Below are 22,965 nucleotides of genomic sequence, written 5' to 3'. Positions count from 1 at the left end.
TAGTGGTCATATCTATATTATATCCTATTTAGTGTCTTTTACTGAAGAATACACATAGTTTATAACTAAGAAACATTTGACAGGAAAATCGGTATTTTTTATGATCTGCATAAACTTTTTAATGTAATTTAGGAAAAAAATCAGTGCCAAAAATGACACTTCAAAGATAACAGAAGATTCAGAACATAATGGGTTACAACAGTTCCAAAAAGACCACATTGTAAGATTATCTTACTAGAATACGGTCTGTGATACATTTAATTAACGTTCTGTTTTATTTCAGTGGGGCTACGGTGGAGAAGATTACAAATAAATGCCCTCGTCCACTAACAAAGGGCGGCATTGTGGCTTATTCTGAAGATCCAGTCCTGAATGAACTGACACACCTAAAACAATCTTCGAAATACACCTCAAGTTGAAGAAAAGCCCAGAAGTCCTTTGGCCCTCCCCCTCAATAAGCTCTGCGGCATTCATATGACCCCCAGGGGATGCTCCCATCTTCTTTCGCCCAAGGGGAAGGGTCATGGAGGGAACAGGTGTCTGCTTCCTCATCTGGGGAGAGTGGCCCCACCTTGGGTGGTAGGTCGTTTGACACCGTCATGAAAGGGGTGAAGGGGTAAGGAGGTGGGGTGGGGTACCCCGGAGTGTGGTGCAGATCTTCCAGAGCATGCAGCGAGTAGGACTGAGCCCCAGCCAGGGAGGTCCCCCAGCTGGAGCCCCTGTGCTGGGCGGTGCTCCCAGACTCAAGCTGGGAGAGGCAACTCGTGCTGGGTGGCAAGGTCTGCAGGGCATCGGCAGACACAGGGTCGGGCTGGCTGAGACCGTCAGGCAACGTCTGCTCCCATGAGTCCCTCTGAGGAGAATGGAAAGGCCACAGAGGTTATTCACTAGGTGACACTCTGATGATACATTGCGTGCTGCCAGACTGTGACTTCAGGGCAGCCTTCATCCCCTCTCTCTGCTGTCTGAAGCCTGGCTCTCAGGCTGCTCTTCTCTCTGGCTTTTGGCACTAGCAGTAAAGTTTTCCTCCCTTCCTACTCTAGAATTAGATTTGCTATAGATATTGAGATTCCTTTTCCCAGAAGACAACATTAAATGAGTGAAATGTGAGACTAATAAAATGCACATCCGTGCAACATTTTACTGTGTACAATGCACGCTGCTTGGATTATTTTTGAGTCTCCCATTAGTCTGGGTCCTAGAATGCCGTTTATACAGTGGGGAAGGTCAGCGCTTGGCCCACTCCTTGCAGTAGACCTTCAACTCCATGGTGAGCTTTGGAGGGGACTAAGAAGCCCACTCTGTCCTCAGTAAGGCAGGAGGAAAGAGGTAGGAATCCCTTAAGTTTGGAGCTAGAAAGATTTGGATTCATTCATGGCTCCTCTTGACTCTGAGCCCAACATTGCTCATCTGTAAAATGGGGCTTTCATAAATATATCCTGAGTTGTTGCAAGTATTGAATGAACACATCACATTTTCTGGCACAGAATATACTTAATAATGTGAATTCTCATTCTCTCCCTTTTGTCTAAAATGCTGTCTTTAGAGATTCATTCCTTTGTGGTAGAAACCTTTACGATTCTCTATGAGCATTAGCATTCTTCAGATCTTTATGAACTCACCTGTTTGGAAGGATTGAGAGAGAACAAGGATTTTTAGGCTAAAAATGTGGGGAAGGGGAGGCAGGGGACTTGGAAAGAAAGAGGAGTCCTATGTACCCTCCTTGGGAGATTAGCACCCATCTCATTACTGCCTAGCAGGTCTGAGATGCAGCTTCAGTGTTCCTTCCTTAGGGGCTGCAGGAATGATGATGACTGGCACTAACAGGGTGGGGGAACATCAGACAGTATCCGCAGAGCATTAACAAAATGGATATAAATCCCGCTGTACATTCCTCCCGGTTCCAAGCCCTGCTTAGACCCTCCTGGCTGTCATGGCTAACAGGGATCCTTGAACAAGGCTCCCTCAGAGGGTGTCCTGGCATCTCCAGGCAGCTGCAAAGCAGCCTCAGGAGTCTCCAGGGTGAGCCAGAATTGGCTTCAACCCGGATGCCAAGCACAGCGGCTGGGCCAGAGGGTGAGCCTCGCCCCTCTTTTACTCCCTCACAGGAGGCCTCTGCATACTCACAAACAGGAAGTGAGTGGGGTCTCCGGGGAAGGGCGGCGGCAGGAGGGGCGGCAGGGTCGAGGCGCTGAACAGAGAGCCCGCGTTGGGCGTCAGCGCCGGAGGCCGGTAGTCTCCATAGGGCTCCGGGGGGAAATAGGGCTCCAGGAGGGCCGCATGGCTCTGCCCTGCGGAGGACTCACAGGGAAACGGCTTCCCCACGCTGGAGGTGTAGACGTCATTTGAAAACTGTTTACTGTTGTGGAAGTCTGAGTCAGATAAGAAAGATCTTCTGACACCGTAGTAACCTGACGTGACCGGCGAACCTGTTTCCAAATGAAAAACACATGGGCAGAAAGTTCCTCCCACCCAGGGCAGTCAAGGCCTCAGTTGCAGCTGAGTCTCTGCCTGGAAAATGATGTTACTAACGCGTGCCTGAGTCCAGCGCTAACATGGAAATAGAGAAATGTCTTGAAAAGCGTGAAATATTCCTGCATTAGCCCAAATAACTGATGTTTGAAAACATTATCGCCTTTAGGGGTGAGTTCATTTTAGACAGTACGGTATCTGTTCGTTCATTCACACTTAGTACCTTCCAGGTGCCCCGGGGCTGTGCTAGGAAGAGAGAAACAAAAGAATCTCTTGGCATTCACATTTTAACCAAGGAAGCATCTTTTTCACAACATCGGAGCTACCTCTCCATATACATAGAACTGTTAACAAGAGGCTGCTCCTGGCCTGTTGTCTGAGATCACTATCTCAGGATAAGGTGACACATATAACCCCACCTCAAATCAGAGGCAGGCTGTACTCTATCTTCTAATTCTTCGCACATTGACCTTACACTGGGTCGCACACCTGGCAGACATCAATAAATGACTTGCTTTAAAAGGGTTAGATGGCTACACAGAAGCCAGTTTTAGAGGCCTGTGGTTGCAGGGCTTTGATGAGTTTCATGTTATTTGCTGCCCTCTTGTGGCCTCACGGATTCCTTCCCTCAACTCACCAGGGCCCTGCAAGTTTAGGAAGACAGTGCCTGGTACAGGAAGTTTCTGTTGGTGGGCCAGGAGCGGTGGCTCACGCCAGTAATCCCGGCACTTTGGGAGGCCGAGGCTGGCGGATCACGAGGTCAAGAGATTGAGACCATCCTGGTCAACATGGTGAAACCGTGTCTCTACTAAAAACAATACTTATCAGCTGGGCCACCGTGCCTGTTATCCCAGCTACTGGAGTTCCGGCTACTCGGGAGGCTGAGGCAGGAGAGTCGCTTGAACCGGGAGGTAGGTGGAGGTCGCAGTGAACCGGGATGGCACCACTGCACTTCAGTCTGGGTGACAGAACGAGAGTCCGTCTCAAAAAAATAAATAAATAAAATTTTCCCTTGGTGGAGAGAGGGAGGGACAGAAACTGATAAGAGCTTCATTTAAGGTAAACGCAGCAGTGAAATGGTTTCCAAAGAAAAAGATGTGTTTGCTCAACAATAGCTCAGTTGTAGCAGAAAACACATGATCATTCAGAACATGTTTGAGGGCATAGACTTGAGGTCTATAAAACTTATGGTTTAATTGTTCCAGCTGGCCTTGGGTGTGATCTAATGCAAACACTAACACCGTTAGGTCACAGGTCACAAAAAGGCTGAGCTTGGCAGAAGATGTAAGTGCCTGTCTTTCTTACCTTACCCCAACCACAGCAGACCACTTCTGAGCTTCTGACTCTATAGACCCAGAATTCCAGCCCATTCCACAGGACGTGGAACTTTATATTATGTTCATTCCTCTTTCACCTGAGTCACAATGATCTTTCCAGCCAACCTGCAGGCCCAAGGGGGCAGAGCTCATGCCTTATACATTTTCTTTAAACCTAGTAGTATAACATTGTGTTCAAGAATGGCATGTGAATTTATTCATCCAGAAGAAGAAATCAAAATTCCCCATCAAAACCTATAGCACGATTCTACTCACTTCACTTTCCTCTTACCTTCTATAACTTCTAACCTGCTCATGCATTTGAAAACTGCAGTTAGGGTTTTCATTATAAGCATACTTCCCTGGGAAAAAAAATCTGTGCAACTGAACCTTAATATAAGGTTCTGTTTCATACAATGAATTTATGTTTATGAGAGTGGTTAAGGTTGAGAATATGAAAACAAGGTTTCCAGGCTCTCATCTATACTCCCAATTTCCAAATCAAAACAACCACAAAGAAAAAAGCATCTGCTCTCTTAGCATGGATTTTCTCTGTACAAAGAGAAAGGATAATTTCTAGATAAAGAGAAGCTATAGAATTGTGTTTTTTTTTTTTTTTTTTTTTTTTTTTTCTGTAGAAGGCAGGAGATGCAACCAAATTTCAATGGCAGTATATATGATTGGGAAACAACATACAGGCATTTAAATATTCGGGATCCTCCATTGCTCTTATTCCTTTCCCTTCTCCAGCTTTGAAGGTGATAAAACTATTAGGGACTGTGCCGCTTCTGAGTTGAACTAGATGAGATTGTCTTTGCCTGTGTGTGTGTGTATATAAGAATGTCCAACCCTATTATTAGGAATTCCCTTTTTACATCCCCACAGGAGTATTTAATGAGACACAGGCATTGAAATGAATTCAAAATGCTGAACCAAGTGCCTGGCTCCCTCTGCTCGCAGGCCGCTTTCCTCTTTCTGTTTGAAAGCAGATGCCTCATCTCTCAGATCGTGGTGTCAGAACTTTAGACATTTTAAAACTGTAGCAAGGGCATAATTTATATTGCCTTTGCCCCAAAAGCTTGGGATCAAAGGGCTGCTTTCAAGACAAAATGAATTTTAAATTCAGAAATGACTGAATGAGTTCTGTTCTTCGCTGATTTTGTATTTTAGACAAAACTATTTTAAAGGAGCAGAGTTTTGGAAGTGCTGTAAGGTCGTTATGGAAGAATGGAAGCCCAGATGCTTGATTTAAATTCCAAAGGGAATAATTGCTTATTGAATTGAAGTACTCACCTGGCATCTGCACAAATGGAGATTGAGAGGAGCTGACGCTGCCCTGGAAGGTAAACAGAATTCACATGTTTTCTTTAGTTGTAAGTTTGACTTTAATAAAAATTAGGACTACCCCTTATAAACTTGGTTTTATGATATTCAGAAATATTATCTGGGGAGTTGGGTTGACCCTTAGGTCAACTGAGAATAAGAATTCAAGTACTGTAGAACAAAGTTTTACAAGGGACAAAGAGAAACCACACTTTTACATTTTGATAAACATGCCAGAAAGCACTGACTGGATAAAATGGAATAATTTATCCTCCATTTTCTACTGTTCCAGTTAACATTCCCTCATTAAATATATATTAAGTGACTATATATATGCATATGCAGTAGCCTCCCCTTACCCACGAGGGATATATTCCAAGACTCCTCAGTGGGTTCCTAAAACTGAGGATAGTACCACACCTGATTGCCATCAGTCGGAACACGTTTCTGTTCATGTCCTCCACCCAAAACTCAATGCCTTTTCCATCTTAGCTAAGAATTTATCATGCACTGTGGCCACAGTTTTGCAGTTCGAGGTGCAACAGCAAAACTATCATGAATTTCTTTTTCGTTCTTCACAATTTCATAGACAGAAGATTTGTTCTTACCTTACCGATGTCTGACCTCAGCATACATTTGTTTTTCTTTCCTTATTAAGTTGAGAACGTTTACCTTTTCATTTAAAGGGAGCACATTCTGGCTTCTTGGCATATCTAAATTGCCAGCATCGCTACTCTTGTGCTTTAGGGCCATCATGCAATACAATAAGGGTGACTTGAACACAAGCACTGCCATACAGTGACAGGTGATCCAATCATTGAGTTGGCTACTGAGACACTAATGGGCAGGTGGTGTAGACAGTGTGGATTGGCTGGACAAAGGTAGGATTCAAGTCCTGGGCAGCATGGAGTGGGACTGAATGAAATTTCATCACACCACTGAGAAAGGCATGCCATTTAAGATTTAGGAATTGTTTATTTCTAGAGGTCTGCATTTAGTGTGTTCAGACTGCAGTTAACCATGAGTAGCTGAAACCTCAGAAAGGGAAACCATGGCTAAGGGGCGCCTACTGTATGTGTGTATGTGCATACACACATGCACTTAGTGTTGGGCTTCAGCACTGAAGGGCCACCTTTTACTGTCTGAATCCATGTGGAGAAGGAAGCTCCACTAAGTGTAAGCACCTTGACTGGGATGTGCCCTCAGTTCCTAGAACAGGGTGTAGGTCATAATAGACTTAAGAAAAATATGTGGAATGAAGACACAATCTTCAAAGAACCCACAGGCTAGAGAGTAGGGGAGGTTGGGGAACGTGGTGGGTCGAATTATGTGCCCTCTCCAAAAGATATGTATCTATACTTTTTTGAGATGGAATCTCACTCTGTCACCCATGGCATGATCTCAGCTCACTGCAACCTCCACCTCCCGGATTCAAGTGTTTCTCCTGCCTCAGTCTCCTGAGTATCTGGCATTGCAGGCATGAGCCACCACACCTGGCTAATTTTTGCATTTTTAGTAGAGATGGGTTTCACCATGTTGGCCGGGCTGGTCTTGAACTCCTGACCTCAGGTGATCTACCTGTTTCGGCCTCCCAAAGTGCTGGAATTTCAGGCATGATCCACCCAAAGATATATTGATATATTAATCCTTGATATCTGTGAATGTGACGGTATTTGCTAATAGGGCTATTAAAGATGTAACTACTTAAATTAAGAGGTCATACTAAATTAGGGTGTGTCCTAAATCTCATGTGACTGATGTCCTTAAAGGAAGAGGAGAGGGACACACAAAGACACAGATGCAGATGGGACAAGGTCATGTGAAGACAAAGGCAGCAGTTTGAGTAATACAACCTCAAGCCAAGGAACATCGAGGATCACCAGCCACAATTGCCAGGTAGGAAGAGGCAAGGAAGGATTCTCCCCAGAGGCTCCAGAGAGAGCATGATCCTGCTGACACCTTGATTTTGGACTTCTAGCCTCTAGAGCTATGAGATGATACATTTCTGTTGCTGTAAGTCATCCCATTTGTGGTAACTTGTTATTGCAGCCCTAAGAAACCAATACAGGGGTGACTGATGACAAAACAGAATATTTGGTGTAGTATGAAAAGTGGCAGGGCCAGGGAAAGATGGGGTGATGGGGGCACCTAAACTGGTGTTAGGAATGGGGTGGGATACACATCTTGCAGGACACAGTGCCTAAGCGGACCTCTGAAGGAAGAGTATCTAGGTGTGTAGAGTCTTAAAATATTCAAATAATGGCTCCAAGATGTCCTGGAGCAAAGTAAGGGAAGAGGGTGTAGCTTCTATGGAAGTTAAGAATCCTCAACACCCAGTTCGTTGAATCTGAGTTCTTTTGCAGAGACTCTAATGATTCTATAGACTTTCAAGAGTTGGAAGAAATTTTATAGAGTCTCATTTAATGATTGAATTCTCTCCATATTACCAACACCAAGTGCATCTAATATCCAGGCACAGAGAACTTAGCACCTTCTGAGGAAACCCATTTCTTCTTTAGGAACCTTTACCAATTACAAAGTTGGCTGGAAAGAATTGTTTTCCTAGTTCTAATCCCTTTGGTCCTTATAGAATAAGTAGAACACTTTTTGCATACACAGCCCTTCAAATATTTGAAGACAAGCCTATGAAAAATACCATACTGGGTGGCTTAAACAACAATTAATTATTTCTCACAGTTCACGAGACTGGAAGTCTGAGATCATGGTGTAGTTTTCAGTGAGGGCCCTCTTTCTGCTTTGCAGAAAGCTGGCTTCTCACTGTGTGTTCACATGGCAGGGAGAGAAAGAGAAAGAGAGAAAGAGAAGAGAAAGAGAAAGAGAAAGAGAAGAGAAAGAGAAAGAGAAAGAGAAAGGGAAAGGGAAAGGGAAAGAGAAGAGAAGAGAAGAGAAGAGAAGAGGAAGAGAAAGAGAGAGAGAGATAATCTCTCTGATGTCTCTTCTTATAAGGACACTAATCCCATTAGAGAGATTCACCTGCAAGATCTAATTACCTAATTACCTCCCAAAGGCCCCTCCTCCAAATGCCATCACATTGGGGATTAGCACCTCAACATTTGAATTTTAGGGGAATGCAAACATGCAATTGCAATCTGTAGTATCAACCTCGAATTCAAACTTCTCCAGGCAAAATATCCTCCAACAACTCAGAAGCAGCCTGCTAATTAAGAGTAAAGCCTCTGGAACCAGAATGACTACGTTTGAATCCCAGCTCTACCTCTTATTAGCTGTGGGATCTTGGGCACCTGAAGATTAAATGAGATGATTACATCGAGCACTTAGAATAGTGTCTGCCACAGGGTAAACAGCATACATGCCTTAGTTATTATTACTATTATGCATTTTTTGGTTCCTTCAAATCTGTGGTATGTTTCTCCAAACCTTTTGATTTCTGGGTTTTCCTGATTAATACTTTAACACTTTTAAGTGGCAGAAGGGAACTCTTGGGCATGTAATGGTCAGAAGTGGGTCCCCTAATATTTCTCTGAGAAGGAAAGGGGCAGTGATTAAACCATACATGCATTTGTATTTGGGCACATATTCCCATGTTGCAGGCGCCCATGTTATCCAGTGTTACCCTCCCGTTTTCAGCTCTGTGGTGTGGCTGGGTCTTTCCTTGAAGACCTGTGCCAACACATATGCCTTCTGGCTTCAGCCTCAGCCTCCTTCCAGGTTAAGTAGGATGTGGCAAGGGGGTGGTAGCTGTCCTGGGTACTGCCCACAGAGATGTCCCATTGTTCTTCTCCTACCTTCTCTTCCTGCCTGCTTCCCTTAAACTGCTCTGGCCAAGGCTGGGGCCAGTATCAAGGCCCCTGTGAGACACAGCTGCACACCCGCCCAATCTAATGAGCATCGGCATCAGCACCCTATTTGCCCTCAGTATGTTAGCCATTTATCTATCAGCTGGAATGGCTCTGCCTCCCACCTCTGCCCCAGGAAGGGAGAGAGCCCAGTCTATGTCATTGTGGCTGACAAAACCCCTTCACCTTTTGACATCTCTGCTCTAAAAGTTTTTCTGTCTTTCTCCTCCACTGCCCACAATCTCCAGCATCTTCTATGATGCCTTCTCCATCTTCTGCCCAGGCTTAATTATTACTGTGGAACTGACAGTACCGACTCCTCCCCAGCCCAATTTTTATACCAGTAGACTCTACAAAGATTTCACAATTAAAGGTCTAGTTGATTTTATTTATTACTTGATGAAGCTTTTTGTACTCTTGTCTCCTGTATGATTTTGTTCTCTACCTGCTGTGGAAATTGTACACTCTATCTTCATTCTTTATGATTACCCTTACAATTTTACCATACATATTTAACAAACCTGCAAACAATATCTTAACCCTGCAATTGAGAGATAAGAACTGTCCCTCTTCTAATTTACGTGTGTGCTATTCTCTTTTCTTTTAGCTTGTTTCTTGTTATTAAGCTGCCACAAATTAGACATCAATATCATCATTTAATTCAGTAATTCTGTATTAGATTTACTAATTTGAATTAAGGTTCAAATGTCTACCGTTTGCTTTGCTTATTTCTTTCCCAGACTTTCTTTCTAGGTTCATTTCCTTCTTCTGAAGTAATTTTTTTGAAAAATCCCTTAAGCGTCAGTGGTGTTGAAAGTAAACTGTTTCAATTTCTATTTATCTGAAAATATTATTTCTTTTGACCTTGTACTTGAAAGATAATACCGCTGGATTTATGATTTTAACTTTATAGGTTTTTCTTTTTTTTTTTCTTAGCACTTTGAAGATCTCATTCCACTATCTTTTGGCTTCCACAATTGCGTGTCTGCTATTGGTCATATATATATATACACACACACACACTATATGTATATACACACACACACTCACACACACACACACACACTATATACATATATACACACACATTTATATACACACACAAAGTGTGTGTATATATGTATATAGTGTGTGTGTGTGTGTGATGGAATCTCTCACTGTCACCTGGGCTGGAGTGCAGTGGTGCGATCTCGGCTCACAGCAACCTCCACCTTCCGGGTTCAAGCGATTCTCCTGCCTCAGCCCCCTGAGTACTACAGACATGTGCCACCATATCCAGCTAATTTTTGTAATTTTTTTTTTTTTTTTGAGTAGAGATGGGGTTTCACCATGTTGGCCAGGATGGTCTCAATCTCTTGACCTTGTGATCCAGCCGCCTTGGCCTCCCAAAGTGCTGGGATTGCAGGCGTGAGCCACCATGCCTGGCCAGTGTCTGCTATTGGTCTTTTAGTTATTCTTTGTGACAATCTTTTCTTTATTTCTGACTGTTCCCAATATACTCCCTTGGTCTTCGAGGTTCTTCAAGTTCACCTCATTTTATCTAGAGGTAGATTTCTTTTTATTTATCTTGCTTGATATAGAATGGGCTTTATGTATCTAGGGATTCATATCTTTCATAAATTCTGAAAAAAGGTCAACCATCATCTCTTCAAATATTGTCTTGTCTTTATTATGACTGTTCTCTCCTCCTGGGACTCTGTTTAGATATACGTTAGAACTTTTACTATTATCCTCAAAATCCCTTAACCTCTATTTATTTTTTCTGTGTCTGTGATTCTTTGTTCTATATTTTGGTAGAGATTGGCATAGATTTCTTCAGATGTGTTTTCAGTTCACTAATTCTTTATTCAACTATAGTTAATTTGTTGTTTAACTCACACATTGAGTTTTTATATCCATGATTTTATATTTTTTCATTTCTATAAATTCCATTTGATTTTTAGAATCTATTTGGTAATTTTTGATAGCCTCTTGTTGAGTGCTCATTAAGTATTAAGTATTATGTATTTTGTATTCGGTAATTCTAACACATGAAAGTTCTGGGAATTTAAATTTATTGTCTATTGTTTGTGTGGACTCATTCACAGTGGTTTATTTTCTTATGCATGGGTGATCTTTGATTGAAACTCACATCTTATTGACCTAATCTGTGGAGATCTGGGGTCCTGAGTTGAGGCTGCTTTCCTCTAGAAGATTTATGTTTATATCTATGGGGAACCGGCTGCCTACCAGGTTCCCCACATTAATCCTGGAGTCCAAGGTTCAGCCTCCCAATCTTGGCAACAGATCAAGGACCAGTCTTCACAGTTAAAGCCAATTGGACACCTGTCCTCACGAAACCTGTCTTTTTGGCAGGATCACCTTCTCATCATTCAGTGCTTTACTTTCTGCTCAAACCCTTTTTCAATCTCCTATGCCAACTCCTGCCCCTACCCCCATTGGAGATTTCTCTTACTTTCTGCTAGCTCAACAACTCACTAAAATTTGTATTATGCAAGATACAGTTTTGTTGTGGGAGAGCTCTTCTCACCCCCATACCAGAATTGAATCTGTAAATATTGAGCCCAGATGTAGATACCGTCCTGGTTTTAACACAGAACAAAAGCTTTCATTTTTCCATGACTTCCAACATTTTCCAGCAGAGATCTAAATTATAACAGAAGTAATTCATAAGCACTTACTTATAGTAATTTCATAAACACACTGTGAGCCATTGCTATGGTCAACTGTGCTATCTGTATCATCTCATTTAATTCTCATGACCACCCCAGAAGATCAGTAATATTATTCTCATTTTGCCAATGAGGGAAGCTAAGCATAGAGAGAATAACCTGATTTCCCTTCTAGGAGAGGATTGGTTGTGGCGATGGTAGTAGTGGGTGGAATTAGACAAGAGCCTTTCTGATATCAGAGCCTGTTTCTTAACCACCACACCAGTCTGCTTTGGAAGCATTTTAGTAATTCAACAGTTAAAAATAGAAAAGCATCCTAGTTTGAAAAAATTTAGTATAATGGAGACTTACAGACATCCAGAGAGATCATATAATTATATAAAAGCTCACAAGGAGGATTGGGTGGGATACTTTCCTGTCTGTCTATCTGTCTCTCTCTCTTTTTTTCACACACACACACACGCACACACACACACACACACATCCTTAATCCTTTGAGTGACATTCTACTTTTGAAGGGGTCAGCTTTATTGAGATATAATTTACATATAATAAAATTCACAAAATTTAAGGGATACAATTTGATGAATTTTGGCAAAATTTGATGAACACTTGTGACCTACCACCGCAATCATGATGTAAAACATTCTCATCAGACTAGTCAGTTTATAGCTATAATTAGTGCTGCCCGCTCTGTGGTGACCTGGGAAATATTTTGATGGATAAACACAAAAGTCAATGATAATGGACCTCTTCAGTTGGTATCACAGACCCTAGAAGACTCCTAAAGGGCCTGCATGGGGTTGGGAAGAAGGTCACTGGGAAGATATCAGAGCTGCCACTTGCTTCTCCATCCCATTTCCAGATTTCACCAGTCAGGAGAGAAAAGCCTAAAACAGGGTCTTTCAGCATGTGCAGTCATTGTCATTTCCTATGTGATGGGAAATATTCCATTTTTTTTCTTGGTTCAATATATTGTATTCACACAGTTGTCTCTTATCCTGCAAATCCTCCAGAAGTAACATTGAAATTACTATTGAAGAGCCCATAACTTTTGACCAAGCGAGATGGTATATAATTTTGATTTTGCATACTGCAAACAACAGGATCCTGCAATGCCAGCTAGCCAAATTTAGAGGTTTATATTTGAATGAAATTTGCCAGCCTGCAACTTCCTGCAGCTAACACGGCAGCCTCACAGCTGCCCCCAAAGCCCCTCCATGAAAATGAGTTAATTTGAACTAATAGGTCACCAAGGTAATAAAGCGATAAGATTAGGAGTTTCCCTTGAGTACATTTATAGTCATTTTATGATCCTATAATATTTTTAGGTGTCAACCTAGTTGAAGGACATATTGAAATGTACTAAGGAGGTGATGTCTGACTAGCATGCCATGTTCATACTGCCGTATACTTTTTTTTTTTTTTTTTTTGAGACGGAGTCTGGCTCTATCGTCCAGGCTGGAGTACAGTGGCCGGATCTCAGCTCACTGCAAGCTCCGCCTCCCGGGTTTACGCCATTCTCCTGCCTCAGCCTCCCGAGTAGCTGGGACTACACGTATACTTTTATTTCTTAATTCAAATTGAGATAAAATTTAGTTTAGAAAATGAGTCTTCAAACTTAAAGATATTGCTACTCATGCTTAAGTAATAATAATCATAGCCACTTGTGAATAGGTGATATCTCTCTTTGAGACATTCACAGTATTTTATACATTTACATTTTCATTGTCATCATTTCTATGGTTGTGAGACAGGTGGAGCTGATGATACTATATTCAACATTCTGACACCACATTTTAATATCTACATTTAGATCCATCACAGGTCATATGGTTTTCCTCCAACTTTGGAATTAAAGGAAGGTTAATGCCGGATGTTAACACAGTTAGTCTTTAAATGGGCACTGATGTTATGTTGGAACATCTTGCCAGGAAAAAAATATGGATATAGAGATTTACATGTCTTAGTTAACAGGAAAAGTGTATGGTAGAACCAGGGGCATTTCGGTTGGTGTGAAATATTGTGTGTTGGCTAAACTATCTCAAACGTATTCTTATAAATCTTATTACGTTGGCAAAGTTTGAAACAGGTTTTGATTTATAGGCCACTTACCTGAGTTATATATTGTAAATAAGAAAAATAATCTATAATTGTAAAGAAGAAAAATAATCTATAATCAATATCAACTACAGATGTAAGCCTCTACTATGTGTCAGAAAAGGGGCAAGTCAATGTGTGGAGGATTTGAATTAGGTGCTGAAGGATGAGAGGATGCAGAGAGGAGAAGGGAAGCTCTCAGGAAGGAGGAATTTTGTGAACCAAGCACAAGGTGGGAAAGCACAGCTCTTCTTCAGGAAATAATAAGCAAGCTGGCTTGTCTAGAGCAGAAGTTTCATTTCATTCATTCTATTAAAATTTATTCTGTGCCTACTCTGCACCAGGATTGTGGTAGTTTCCAGAAATACAAAGAGGAGTAAGACATAGATTCTATTCTTGACTGCACACAGTTTCATAGCAAAAACAGGTGCATAAATATATATGTAATTAGTGCAATAATAGAAATAAGGGTTGTGGTTGAGAAGACTAGCATTTCCTGGTGCCTACTTCCCGCCGGACTCCGTGTCAGGCACTTTACATATGTTAGTTTGTCTGTGTGATAATTTTTAGTGACAACTAATGTCTGGGTTCTTTATGTATTCTGCAGAGTGTGAGATGATTTACATGCATTATTTCATTAGATCATCACCATTAACCAATGAGATAGATTGTTATAAGTTATAATTCCTAGCTTATTGATTAGAAAATTAATAGATACTTCTGAAGGACTTGTCCAAGCTCACAAGACTGCTAAGTGACATAGCCTGAATTCTAAATGTGATTTAGTGCAGGTATGGGGGTGGGGGCAGGGAGGAAGGTTGGGAGGTGATGGGGTGATTTACTGTCTTGGGGGAATGTGATTTAGTACATCAAAACATAGGTGATATCTGAGCCTGGGTTTGAAGGCTAGATAAAAGGAAATTAGTTTAAGGGGTATTGTTGCTGGAGAGAGAAACAAAGGCTCAAATGTGAGGAGCTGCATGTCACATACCTGGAAATGCGGGCAGGAAGTGTGACGACAAGAAAGCTGAAGAGAAGCTGGAGGAAGATGCAGGAACCAGTTTATAAAGTTCTTCTTCTTCTTCTTCTTCTTTTTTTTAGACGGAGTTTCACTCTTGTTGCCCAGGCTGGAGTGCAATGGCACAATCTCGGCTCACTGCAACCACCGCCTCCTGGGTTCAAGTGATTCTCTGGCCTCAGCCTCCCAAGTAGCTGGGATTATAGGCACCATTAACCATGCCCGGCTAATTTTTTTTTGTATTTAGCAGAGACGGGGTTTCACCATGTTGGTCAGGCTGGTCTAGAACTCCTGATCCTAGGTGATCCACCCACCTTGGCCTCCCAAAGGGTTGGGATTACAGGTGTGAGCCATCGCGCCAGGCCTTTTCTGTGCTGGGCACAGTGGTTCATGCTTGTAATCCCAGCACTTTGGGAGGTGGAGGCAGGAGGATCCCTTGAGCCCAGCTCGAGGCACGATCCTGGCTCACTGCAACCTCTGCCTCCCGGGTTCAAGTGATTCCCCCGCCGCAACCTCTTGAGTAGCTGGAATTACAGGCACCCACCACTATGTTCAACTAATTTTCATATTTTTAGTAGAGATGGGGTTTCACCATGTTGGCCAGGCTGGTCTCAAACTCCTGATCCACCCGCCTCGGCCTCCCAAAGTGTTGAGATTACAGGCGTGAGCCACCGCGCCCGGCCCAGAACTTTCTTAGCAGTATAGACATGGTGAAAATGATGCTCGAGGGAATTTAATCTGGTGCTAAAATGACAGGTTGGAAATGACTGGTGGGGTGAGCGTATGGGCTATTGTAGGTGAATAGAGCCCAGTGATGAGGGTCTGATGGCCCTCAGTAGGGCTGGGATTTCAAAAGGCCAGCAGGTGCCATTTCTATTCACCTCTATTTGGCATCCTTTTAGAGGATTATCAACAAGGGCTGCTACGTTCCCATAGGTGCTAAGGACTGCTGGCCACCTGTCCTGGATGCTGCACAATTTCCGGGGCTCTCTTCCTCTTTTCTTTGTTATCACCAACCTTCCTGCTGATACCTGTATGAGAGGTGGCTGGCAGGTCTTCCTCATACTGACATATTTACAAAGGAAAAAACTCTACGTTTTATATGATTTAATTTAATGGGACATGGTATGGGCCTAATTCTAAGGCCAAGAAGAATTTTTGACTGAGGAGGGAATATTGAAATATATATCCTCAAAAGCATTTACCTGTGTCTACAAAGCCTAGGTTATAGGGGATTTATCTTACAAAGAAAGAGTTCATCTGGTTTTGTGCACCCTGTCTCCATTATCACCAGCCTCAGGTGACAGTAGGGGCTGTTACTGACATAAAAAGATTAAGTGATTTGCTCAAGGTTTTCAAATGTATAGGGGTAAAATGAAGACTGAAAACCATGTTTAAATTCTCTCCCAGGAAGGGATTTTGCCACAAAAACATTAATTTATGCATTTTTGGAATAGTGCATGTAATTATCTAACAAATTTTGATATTCATTAATTTGTTGGTGCGACAACTTAATTTCTCTTTAATAAAATGCCATAGCAAATTTTCTGGAAGAATTTACGTGAAACTCACTGGGGTGGCCCTTGGGATGTAGAACAAGAGAACTAGGGACAGGGAAGACTTTAGTGAGCTTCTGCTTTTCACTTTAACTCTTGTTCTGCCTGAAATTTTACATTGAATTTCTTTTGTAATTAAGGCAACTATTTAACAAAAATTAATAAATAGACTTTAGGTCATATATTTATTGTAAATCTCAAACCTTTTGAAAACTGTGATGTCAAGTGTCTTCAATTGCGGGGATATAAACTATTTTATGTCATTTGGAAAGGTCAGATGGTTGCAGAATTCCCATTTTCATATAGTTTCTTAAAGTTTTACTGTTAAAACTCTCCTGCTTGGCACAAAATAATGTCCAGGCTGTCTCTATGAGAAAGTGATTTCTGTTGCCTAAGTTACAAAATGAAACACATTTTTTTACCCTGGATCTTGGCATGCCTTTGGAATGCTATTTGTATTTATGTAGCTAAGTTGGAACAACAAGAGTCACTGAGAGGCACTTTGGTCAGAACAGAATCTGCAGAACTTCAGCCCTGCCAGATGGACTTGCCGCGGCTGTTCCGCTGCAAAAACTGATTATTTTTGCAAGCTGCATGAAAGAATTCACCACCAGGAATTATTTTAAATTTTATGACATTAAAAAAAAAAAGCCTGCAGAACCAATACAGCAGCTGAAAAAATAAGTTGCTTGCAAAAGGTTTGCCTTTATTATTATTTTTAAAATTTCTGTGATTGTGAAGGAGCAGGTGGTTGGGTGGGGAACACAGAAAGCACTGGGAATGTGGTTCAGATCTCTAAACAGGGCAGGACAGTGGGCTAATTAAAGTCAGACAATGGGCCATTTAGAAAGCCTTAGTAAAGCATTCATTCAAATGAATGCCAAGAATATAGTGTGTACCTCTGTATTCAAACATTGGTGTTTTGAGTTTACTAGACACTGCCTGCTCAGAAAATGTTTCTTTTTTTCCTTTTTACATTATTTGTAGGCTTGTGGAGGGGGTTAGCTGGCCATGTTAACAAGCAATATGCAAAGCACTGTGCTAGGAGATGGAGTAAAAGATACGGGGAGATGTTCCCAGGGCGAACACTGATTCCGTTTATCAATAACCTTGCAAAATTTCAAATCAGAAATAGATTATTCTGCTGGCATTCATGAAAAAGTAGCAAGGATAAATAAGATATATTTATTAAAGAAAAATTGCAGGTTTCTTAGGAGCCTTAGCAGTCAAACAAAGAGAACAACAGGTGTTTCTAAAAATTTAAGAAAAATAGAGATAATATGGAAAGAAATAAAAAGCTAAGAGAAGATAAGAAAAATAAAGCAGGCCGGGTATGGTGGCTCATGCCTGTAATCCCAGCACTTTGGGAGGCTGAGGCGGGTGGATCACCTGAGGTCGGGAGTTCAAGACCAGCCTGACCAATACAGCAAAACCCCGTCTCTACTAAAAATACAACAAACAAACAAACAAACAAACAAACAAACAAAAAAACATAGCCAGGCGTGGTGGCATGTGCCTGTAATCCCAGCTACTTGGGAGCCTGAGACAGGAGAATTACTTGAACCCAGGAGGTGGAGGTTGCAGTGGGCCGAGATCGCGCCACTGCACTCCAGCCTGGGTGACAGAGCAAGACTCTGTCTCAAAAAAAAAAGAAAAAAAAAAAAAAAAAAGAAAAAAAAAAGAAAAATATAGCACTAACCAAGAAAATACACATTGGGCCACCTGATGCCCATTTGCTATGCCCAGGCAAACACGACAATCTTACTAAAATCAAAACATGTTGTAGGGTGGGTTCAGGTTATGAGTTGAAGAGGTGAAAAATAATTTCTACGGTAAATTTTAAGAAATCAGAGAAGACCGTGAGTATTTCCTGTAATTGCAGTTGTGCCAACTGTTTTGCACTCATGCCTGCAGAGCTCGGGATGCCTCGGTCCAAAGCTTATCCTTTGTCCAACCACAGATTCCATATACTATCCATGTGTTATGTTCTCAGATGTGACAACATGCTGATGGCTGCGGAGGCTGTGATTTCTTCCTTGCATTTATGTATGATCAACTCCTTAATTTTAAGGCCTGTGTATCACTTTTTGCTTTTACTTGTATTTGACTTCTTCTGGCATTTTCACTGTTGTTTAGCACCACCATTAGAATGCCAAAGAGAAGTAGTATGGTATTAGATTTCTACATTAGTAAAGGGTTCTATCTGTTTCTAGCATGGAATACTAAAAGTTGGCTTAGTATCTAGGAAATGAGAGCATTGCTGGGCTTCCTCTCCCCATCTTTTCTCAAACTTTCATAAGAAGGTAAAGCCTTAAGGAAATTATTCTCATCTTTCCTTATCAGCTGTTATATTTATTGAGAATATATGTAAGGTTCCATAGTGTGTACGACTATGAGAGAATTCCAGACACCACGGGAGCTAGGAGAGCACTGAAGGGATGGCTCACCAGAGACAGCAGGTGAATTGAGCTGGTAAACTCTATTTTTCACTGGGTTCAGGAACCTCTTCCAGCCCACAAAAGGGGGCTGATATTGTCTCTGCCTTCTAAGGTGGAAGAAGTGGCATTCTGCATCCAGTCCCATGAGTGAGCCATGGATGCCAGCCTCTCAAATACCTTGGCGATATTCAGAAAAGAAATCCAAAGACATGCCAGGGGAGTAAGCTTCAGGTAAGAAGAAAAACTCAGAGAGAAATGGGTCGCGAGAGTAGACCCCAGAGGTTCTGGAGAACAGAAAAGAGGCTTCTGCAAGGTCAGGATGGCCCAGTCTGACTCTGGTTCAGGAAGCGATTTCCTCTCATACAGAGAGGGCCAGGTGCTACATAGAGCCCCATGAGGCCAGGGGGTCCAGGAGTGATGGGCAATGACCAAGAGGGACTATATTCAGTGTTCTCCGTGTGATCCCCCCGCTAGGTGCAGCTGTTTCTGGGACAGAAAGCAGGTTCTGGAACAGAACTGGAGGTAAATTCTATAAGGAAATTGAAAACTTCTTGGGTCTAGTGTCTTCTAAGATGTCTGAGTATCATAGGAAAGGAAGGTCCTGGTGCTCGTTTGGGCTGGGTATGGCCTCATCTCTTGAACAGTCTGCAGGCACATTGTAGGGCTGACTGGGAAGACAAATGTGTTCCTGAGAGGGAGCAAAAGTCATAACTGGAGCCACACATCACACACGAAATCTGGAGGATGACTTGAGAGCTGAGCAGGAGGGCCTGAAGCAGAGTGACCACTCCAAAGCTCGCCCATCCTTGGGCTGGAATCATAATGTAAGAGGGCAGTAGGGTGGGTGAAGTGAAGACCTGGAGTCCCACAAACCTAGTTCCAAATCTAAGCCCCACTACTTTCTACCTGATTCTTATTTTTCTGATCTCAAAAATAGATATGGGTACCACCCTCTGAAAGCTGTCGTGCTTGTGTTGATAAATGAAATATATTTTAAAATAGATCAATGAAATTATTTGTAAAGTTCCTATTTCATAGCCCAGTGGTAAGTAATAGTTATTGTTATTATTCATTATTATTTATCCCAGAGAGAACTGAACAGGTGGGAAGGGAACTCAGTAATAAACATCAACTCAATTGTACCTCCCCCCCATGCCCATCTTTGACCCAATATTAATGTTAGCATCAGAACTTTCGGAGGCTACACAATCATTCTTCTGCTTTATGTGTTTTTCTATTCTCTGTATTCCTGGCTAACTCAGATTGCAAAACTTCAGTCGAACTAGAGAAAAGGGAATTTATCTTTTTCAGATTGCAGAGGGGGTTCAGGTTGGCCTTGGGGGTTGGGGGTAGGGGTGCCAGTGGGTGGGACATATTCAGAGCTCTGGGAAAATCTACTGAGTCAGGAGGAGAAACAGCTGTACCCAGTGGGGGAAACACACGGAGAACACTGAATACTGACCCTTTCCCATCTGCACCACTCAGAAGATTCTTTTAAATTCAGGAAATGTAGGCTTCAGAAAGTCACATCCTTTGTTAGGTCAGCAAATCGGTGGCAAATCCTGATCAAAATATTCAGACTTTCATTTCTTCCTTCTTGTCATTTGAAGCTGTTTTTTTCAAATGGCAGTTCGAGACGGATAAGCATAATGATAGGTTTGTTATCCTAGACTGACTGAGTTTTCGGACATTTAGGACTACAGAATGGGAGCAGTTGAAATTATCTTAATAAAATGCACCAGGTTGGAGTTTCAACTCTAGCCTTCTTGACTGGAAGAATGGAGGACAGTGGCATAGCTCAGTCAGCATGTCATGAAGGTGGGTAACTATTGCTTCCACTGTTTTTTTTTTTTTTTTTTTTTTTTTTCATTCCTAGGAATGAAGTTTTCAAACCTACAAAAGTTACCCAGCAGCCTTTCTAATGATTTCACTTATTTATATTATATTAGAAGTAGTAGTAGTGATGACGTGAGGATCTAACTTTCAAGGCTGCTATCCAGAGCTCCTCATAATGCAGGGCCTATCTACCTTAGTGTGGCACACCTTTGCTGAAACATTGATCAAGTACCGCTGTGTACCAGATACTGTAAAAACCATAAAAGTTGCCATTGGCTGAGCATTTACAGCATGCCATGTGCTGTACCAGGTGCTTTGTAGACATTATCAAATTTCACTCTCACAACACCTTCCGTGGTAGCTAGCACTGTTCCCATTTACAGAGGAAGAAACTGAGGCCCAGAGAAGTGAGATTAATTTCACACACAAGAGTCAGAACCGCGGTCTGTCTGACTCTGATATTCAGGCACTTAAGTACTTTACCACACTGTCATTCTTCCTGGGCTGGAGGCTCCGAAAGAAACAAACAGAAATAGCAAGATGTTAGCCAGTTGGGCGAGAGATTTAAGAAAACAAGAAGTGACAGTGTAATGTAAGAATATTTTAGCAGAAAAATATGCTGGAGGCTTTGGGAGCAGAGGGGAATGTCTAGGAGATCTTAACAGGCAAGAAGAGATCTGAATTTTGAAGGATTGTGCGGGCCTCCCAACCTCCTCTTTCACTTCTCTGTCCTCTAGACAAAATTGGTTCACCCACTGCATGTCACAGGGAATGCTTCCTTCCCCTGTGCCTTTGCCCATTCCGTGTGTTCTGCTTGGATTCCACTCCTGCTTACAGCTCACCTGGGTCATCTTCTTCCTTGAAAGCTTAGCTCCTGGCATACTTTCCTCCAAGAAGTCTTTTTCTCTTTTCTCTCTTTCTTTTCTTTTCTTTCTTTTCTTTTTTCTTTTCTTTTCTTTTCTTTCTTTCTTTTCTCTTCTTTCTTTCTCTTTCTTTTCCTTCCTTCCTTCTCTTTTCTTTTCCTTCCTTCTCTCTCTTTCTTTCCCTTTCTTTCTCTTTCTTTTTTCTTTCTTTCTCTTTCCTTTCTTCATTCCTTCTTTCCTTCCTTCTTTCCTTCCTTCCTTCCATCTTTCCTCCCTCCCTTCCTTCCTTCCTTCCTTCCTTCCTTCCTTCCTTCCTCTCTCTCTTGCCTCCCTCCCTCCCTCCCTCCCTCCCTCCCTCCCTCCCTCCTTCCTTCCTTCCTTCCTTCCTTCCTTCCTTCCTTCCTTCCTTCCTTCCTTCCTTCCTTCATGAGTCTTGCTCTATCGCCCAGTCTGGAGTGCAGTGGTACAATCTCGCCTCACTGCAAACTCCACCTCCCAGGTTCAAGCGATTCTTGTGCCTCAGCCTCCTGAGTAGCTGGGATTACAGGCACACCCCACCATGCCTGGCTACTTTTTGTATTTTTAGTAGAGATGGGGTTTCACCATGTTGGCCAGGCTGGTGTCAAACTCCTGACCTCAAGTGATCTGCCCGCCTCGGCCTCTCAAAGTGCTGTGATTACAGGCGTGAGCCACTGCACCTGGCCAATAAGTCTTTTTCTACCTACCTGCTTCATGCTTTGCTCTCCCTCCTCTGAACCTCCCTCATGTTTACTGATGGTCACACTCAACTCGTTTGGCACTTGGAGCAAAGCCATCTTTTTATTTTTAATCACTTATAATTTTTTACCCCCAACTAAACAGTATATTTCTTAAGGGCAATGAATTTCTTATATTGTTTTGAATTCTAACAAACATCACTCCTCACATGCAGTTGAGTGTTTAATAGCAATGGCATTGATTGAGCACCTACCATGTGCCAACCTCTTGGCAAATATTAAGTGTAATCCTTAGGATAACCTTGCAAGGTAGATGTTATTATCTTCCTTTAGCAGCTAGGTTAAACAACTTTACTGTTACCACACAGTTGGCAAATGGCAGAGCGGGGATTTGAATTCAGGTCATCTGGATCTAGAGCCCAAACTCTTCGCTATGCTGTGTTTTCTGTGTCTTAGAATATGAACTTCAGGCTGGGCATTGTGGCTTCCGCCTGTAATCCCAGCACTTTGGGAGGCCGAGGTGGGCAGATCACGAGGTCAGGAGTTCGAGACCAGCCTGGCAAATATGGTGAAATCCCGTCTCTACTAAAAATACAAAAATTAGCTGGGCGTGGTGGCGCTCGCCTGTATTCTCAGCTACTCAGGAGGCGGGGGCAGAACAATCGCTTGAACCCAGGAGGCGGAGGTTGCAGTGAGCCAAGATCACGCCTCTGCACTCCAGCCTGGATGACAGAATGAGACTCTATCTCAAAAAAGAAAAAAAAAAAAATAACTTCAGTAAACCTAAGTGCTGTAGGTTCCCAGACAACAGAGTAATCTGAAACGTCAGCTCAGACG

At 42.3% G+C, this 22,965-nt stretch overlaps 1 protein-coding gene across 1 annotated transcript in view; it reads right to left on the bottom strand.

Annotated features, from left to right (window-relative positions):
- Nucleotides 1-101: 101 nt before the first annotated feature.
- C14H11orf53 (chromosome 14 C11orf53 homolog) overlaps nt 102-22,965 on the bottom strand; it is a 30,226-nt gene continuing 7,362 nt past the window's right edge. Inside the window, exons 2-4 of the mRNA XM_025357832.1 lie at nt 5,082-5,124; nt 2,128-2,429; nt 102-853 (exon numbers count right to left, since the gene is read on the bottom strand). Of these exons, the coding sequence (XP_025213617.1) occupies nt 452-853; nt 2,128-2,429; nt 5,082-5,088 (711 nt within the window). The 5' untranslated portion in view covers nt 5,089-5,124 and the 3' untranslated portion in view covers nt 102-451. The remainder of the gene's footprint in view (nt 854-2,127; nt 2,430-5,081; nt 5,125-22,965) is intronic.

The sequence above is a fragment of the Theropithecus gelada genome, chromosome 14, assembly GCF_003255815.1.
Source record: "Theropithecus gelada isolate Dixy chromosome 14, Tgel_1.0, whole genome shotgun sequence".
NCBI classification, from domain to species: Eukaryota; Metazoa; Chordata; class Mammalia; order Primates; family Cercopithecidae; genus Theropithecus; species Theropithecus gelada.
This window is presented reverse-complemented; position numbering and strand designations above follow the sequence as displayed.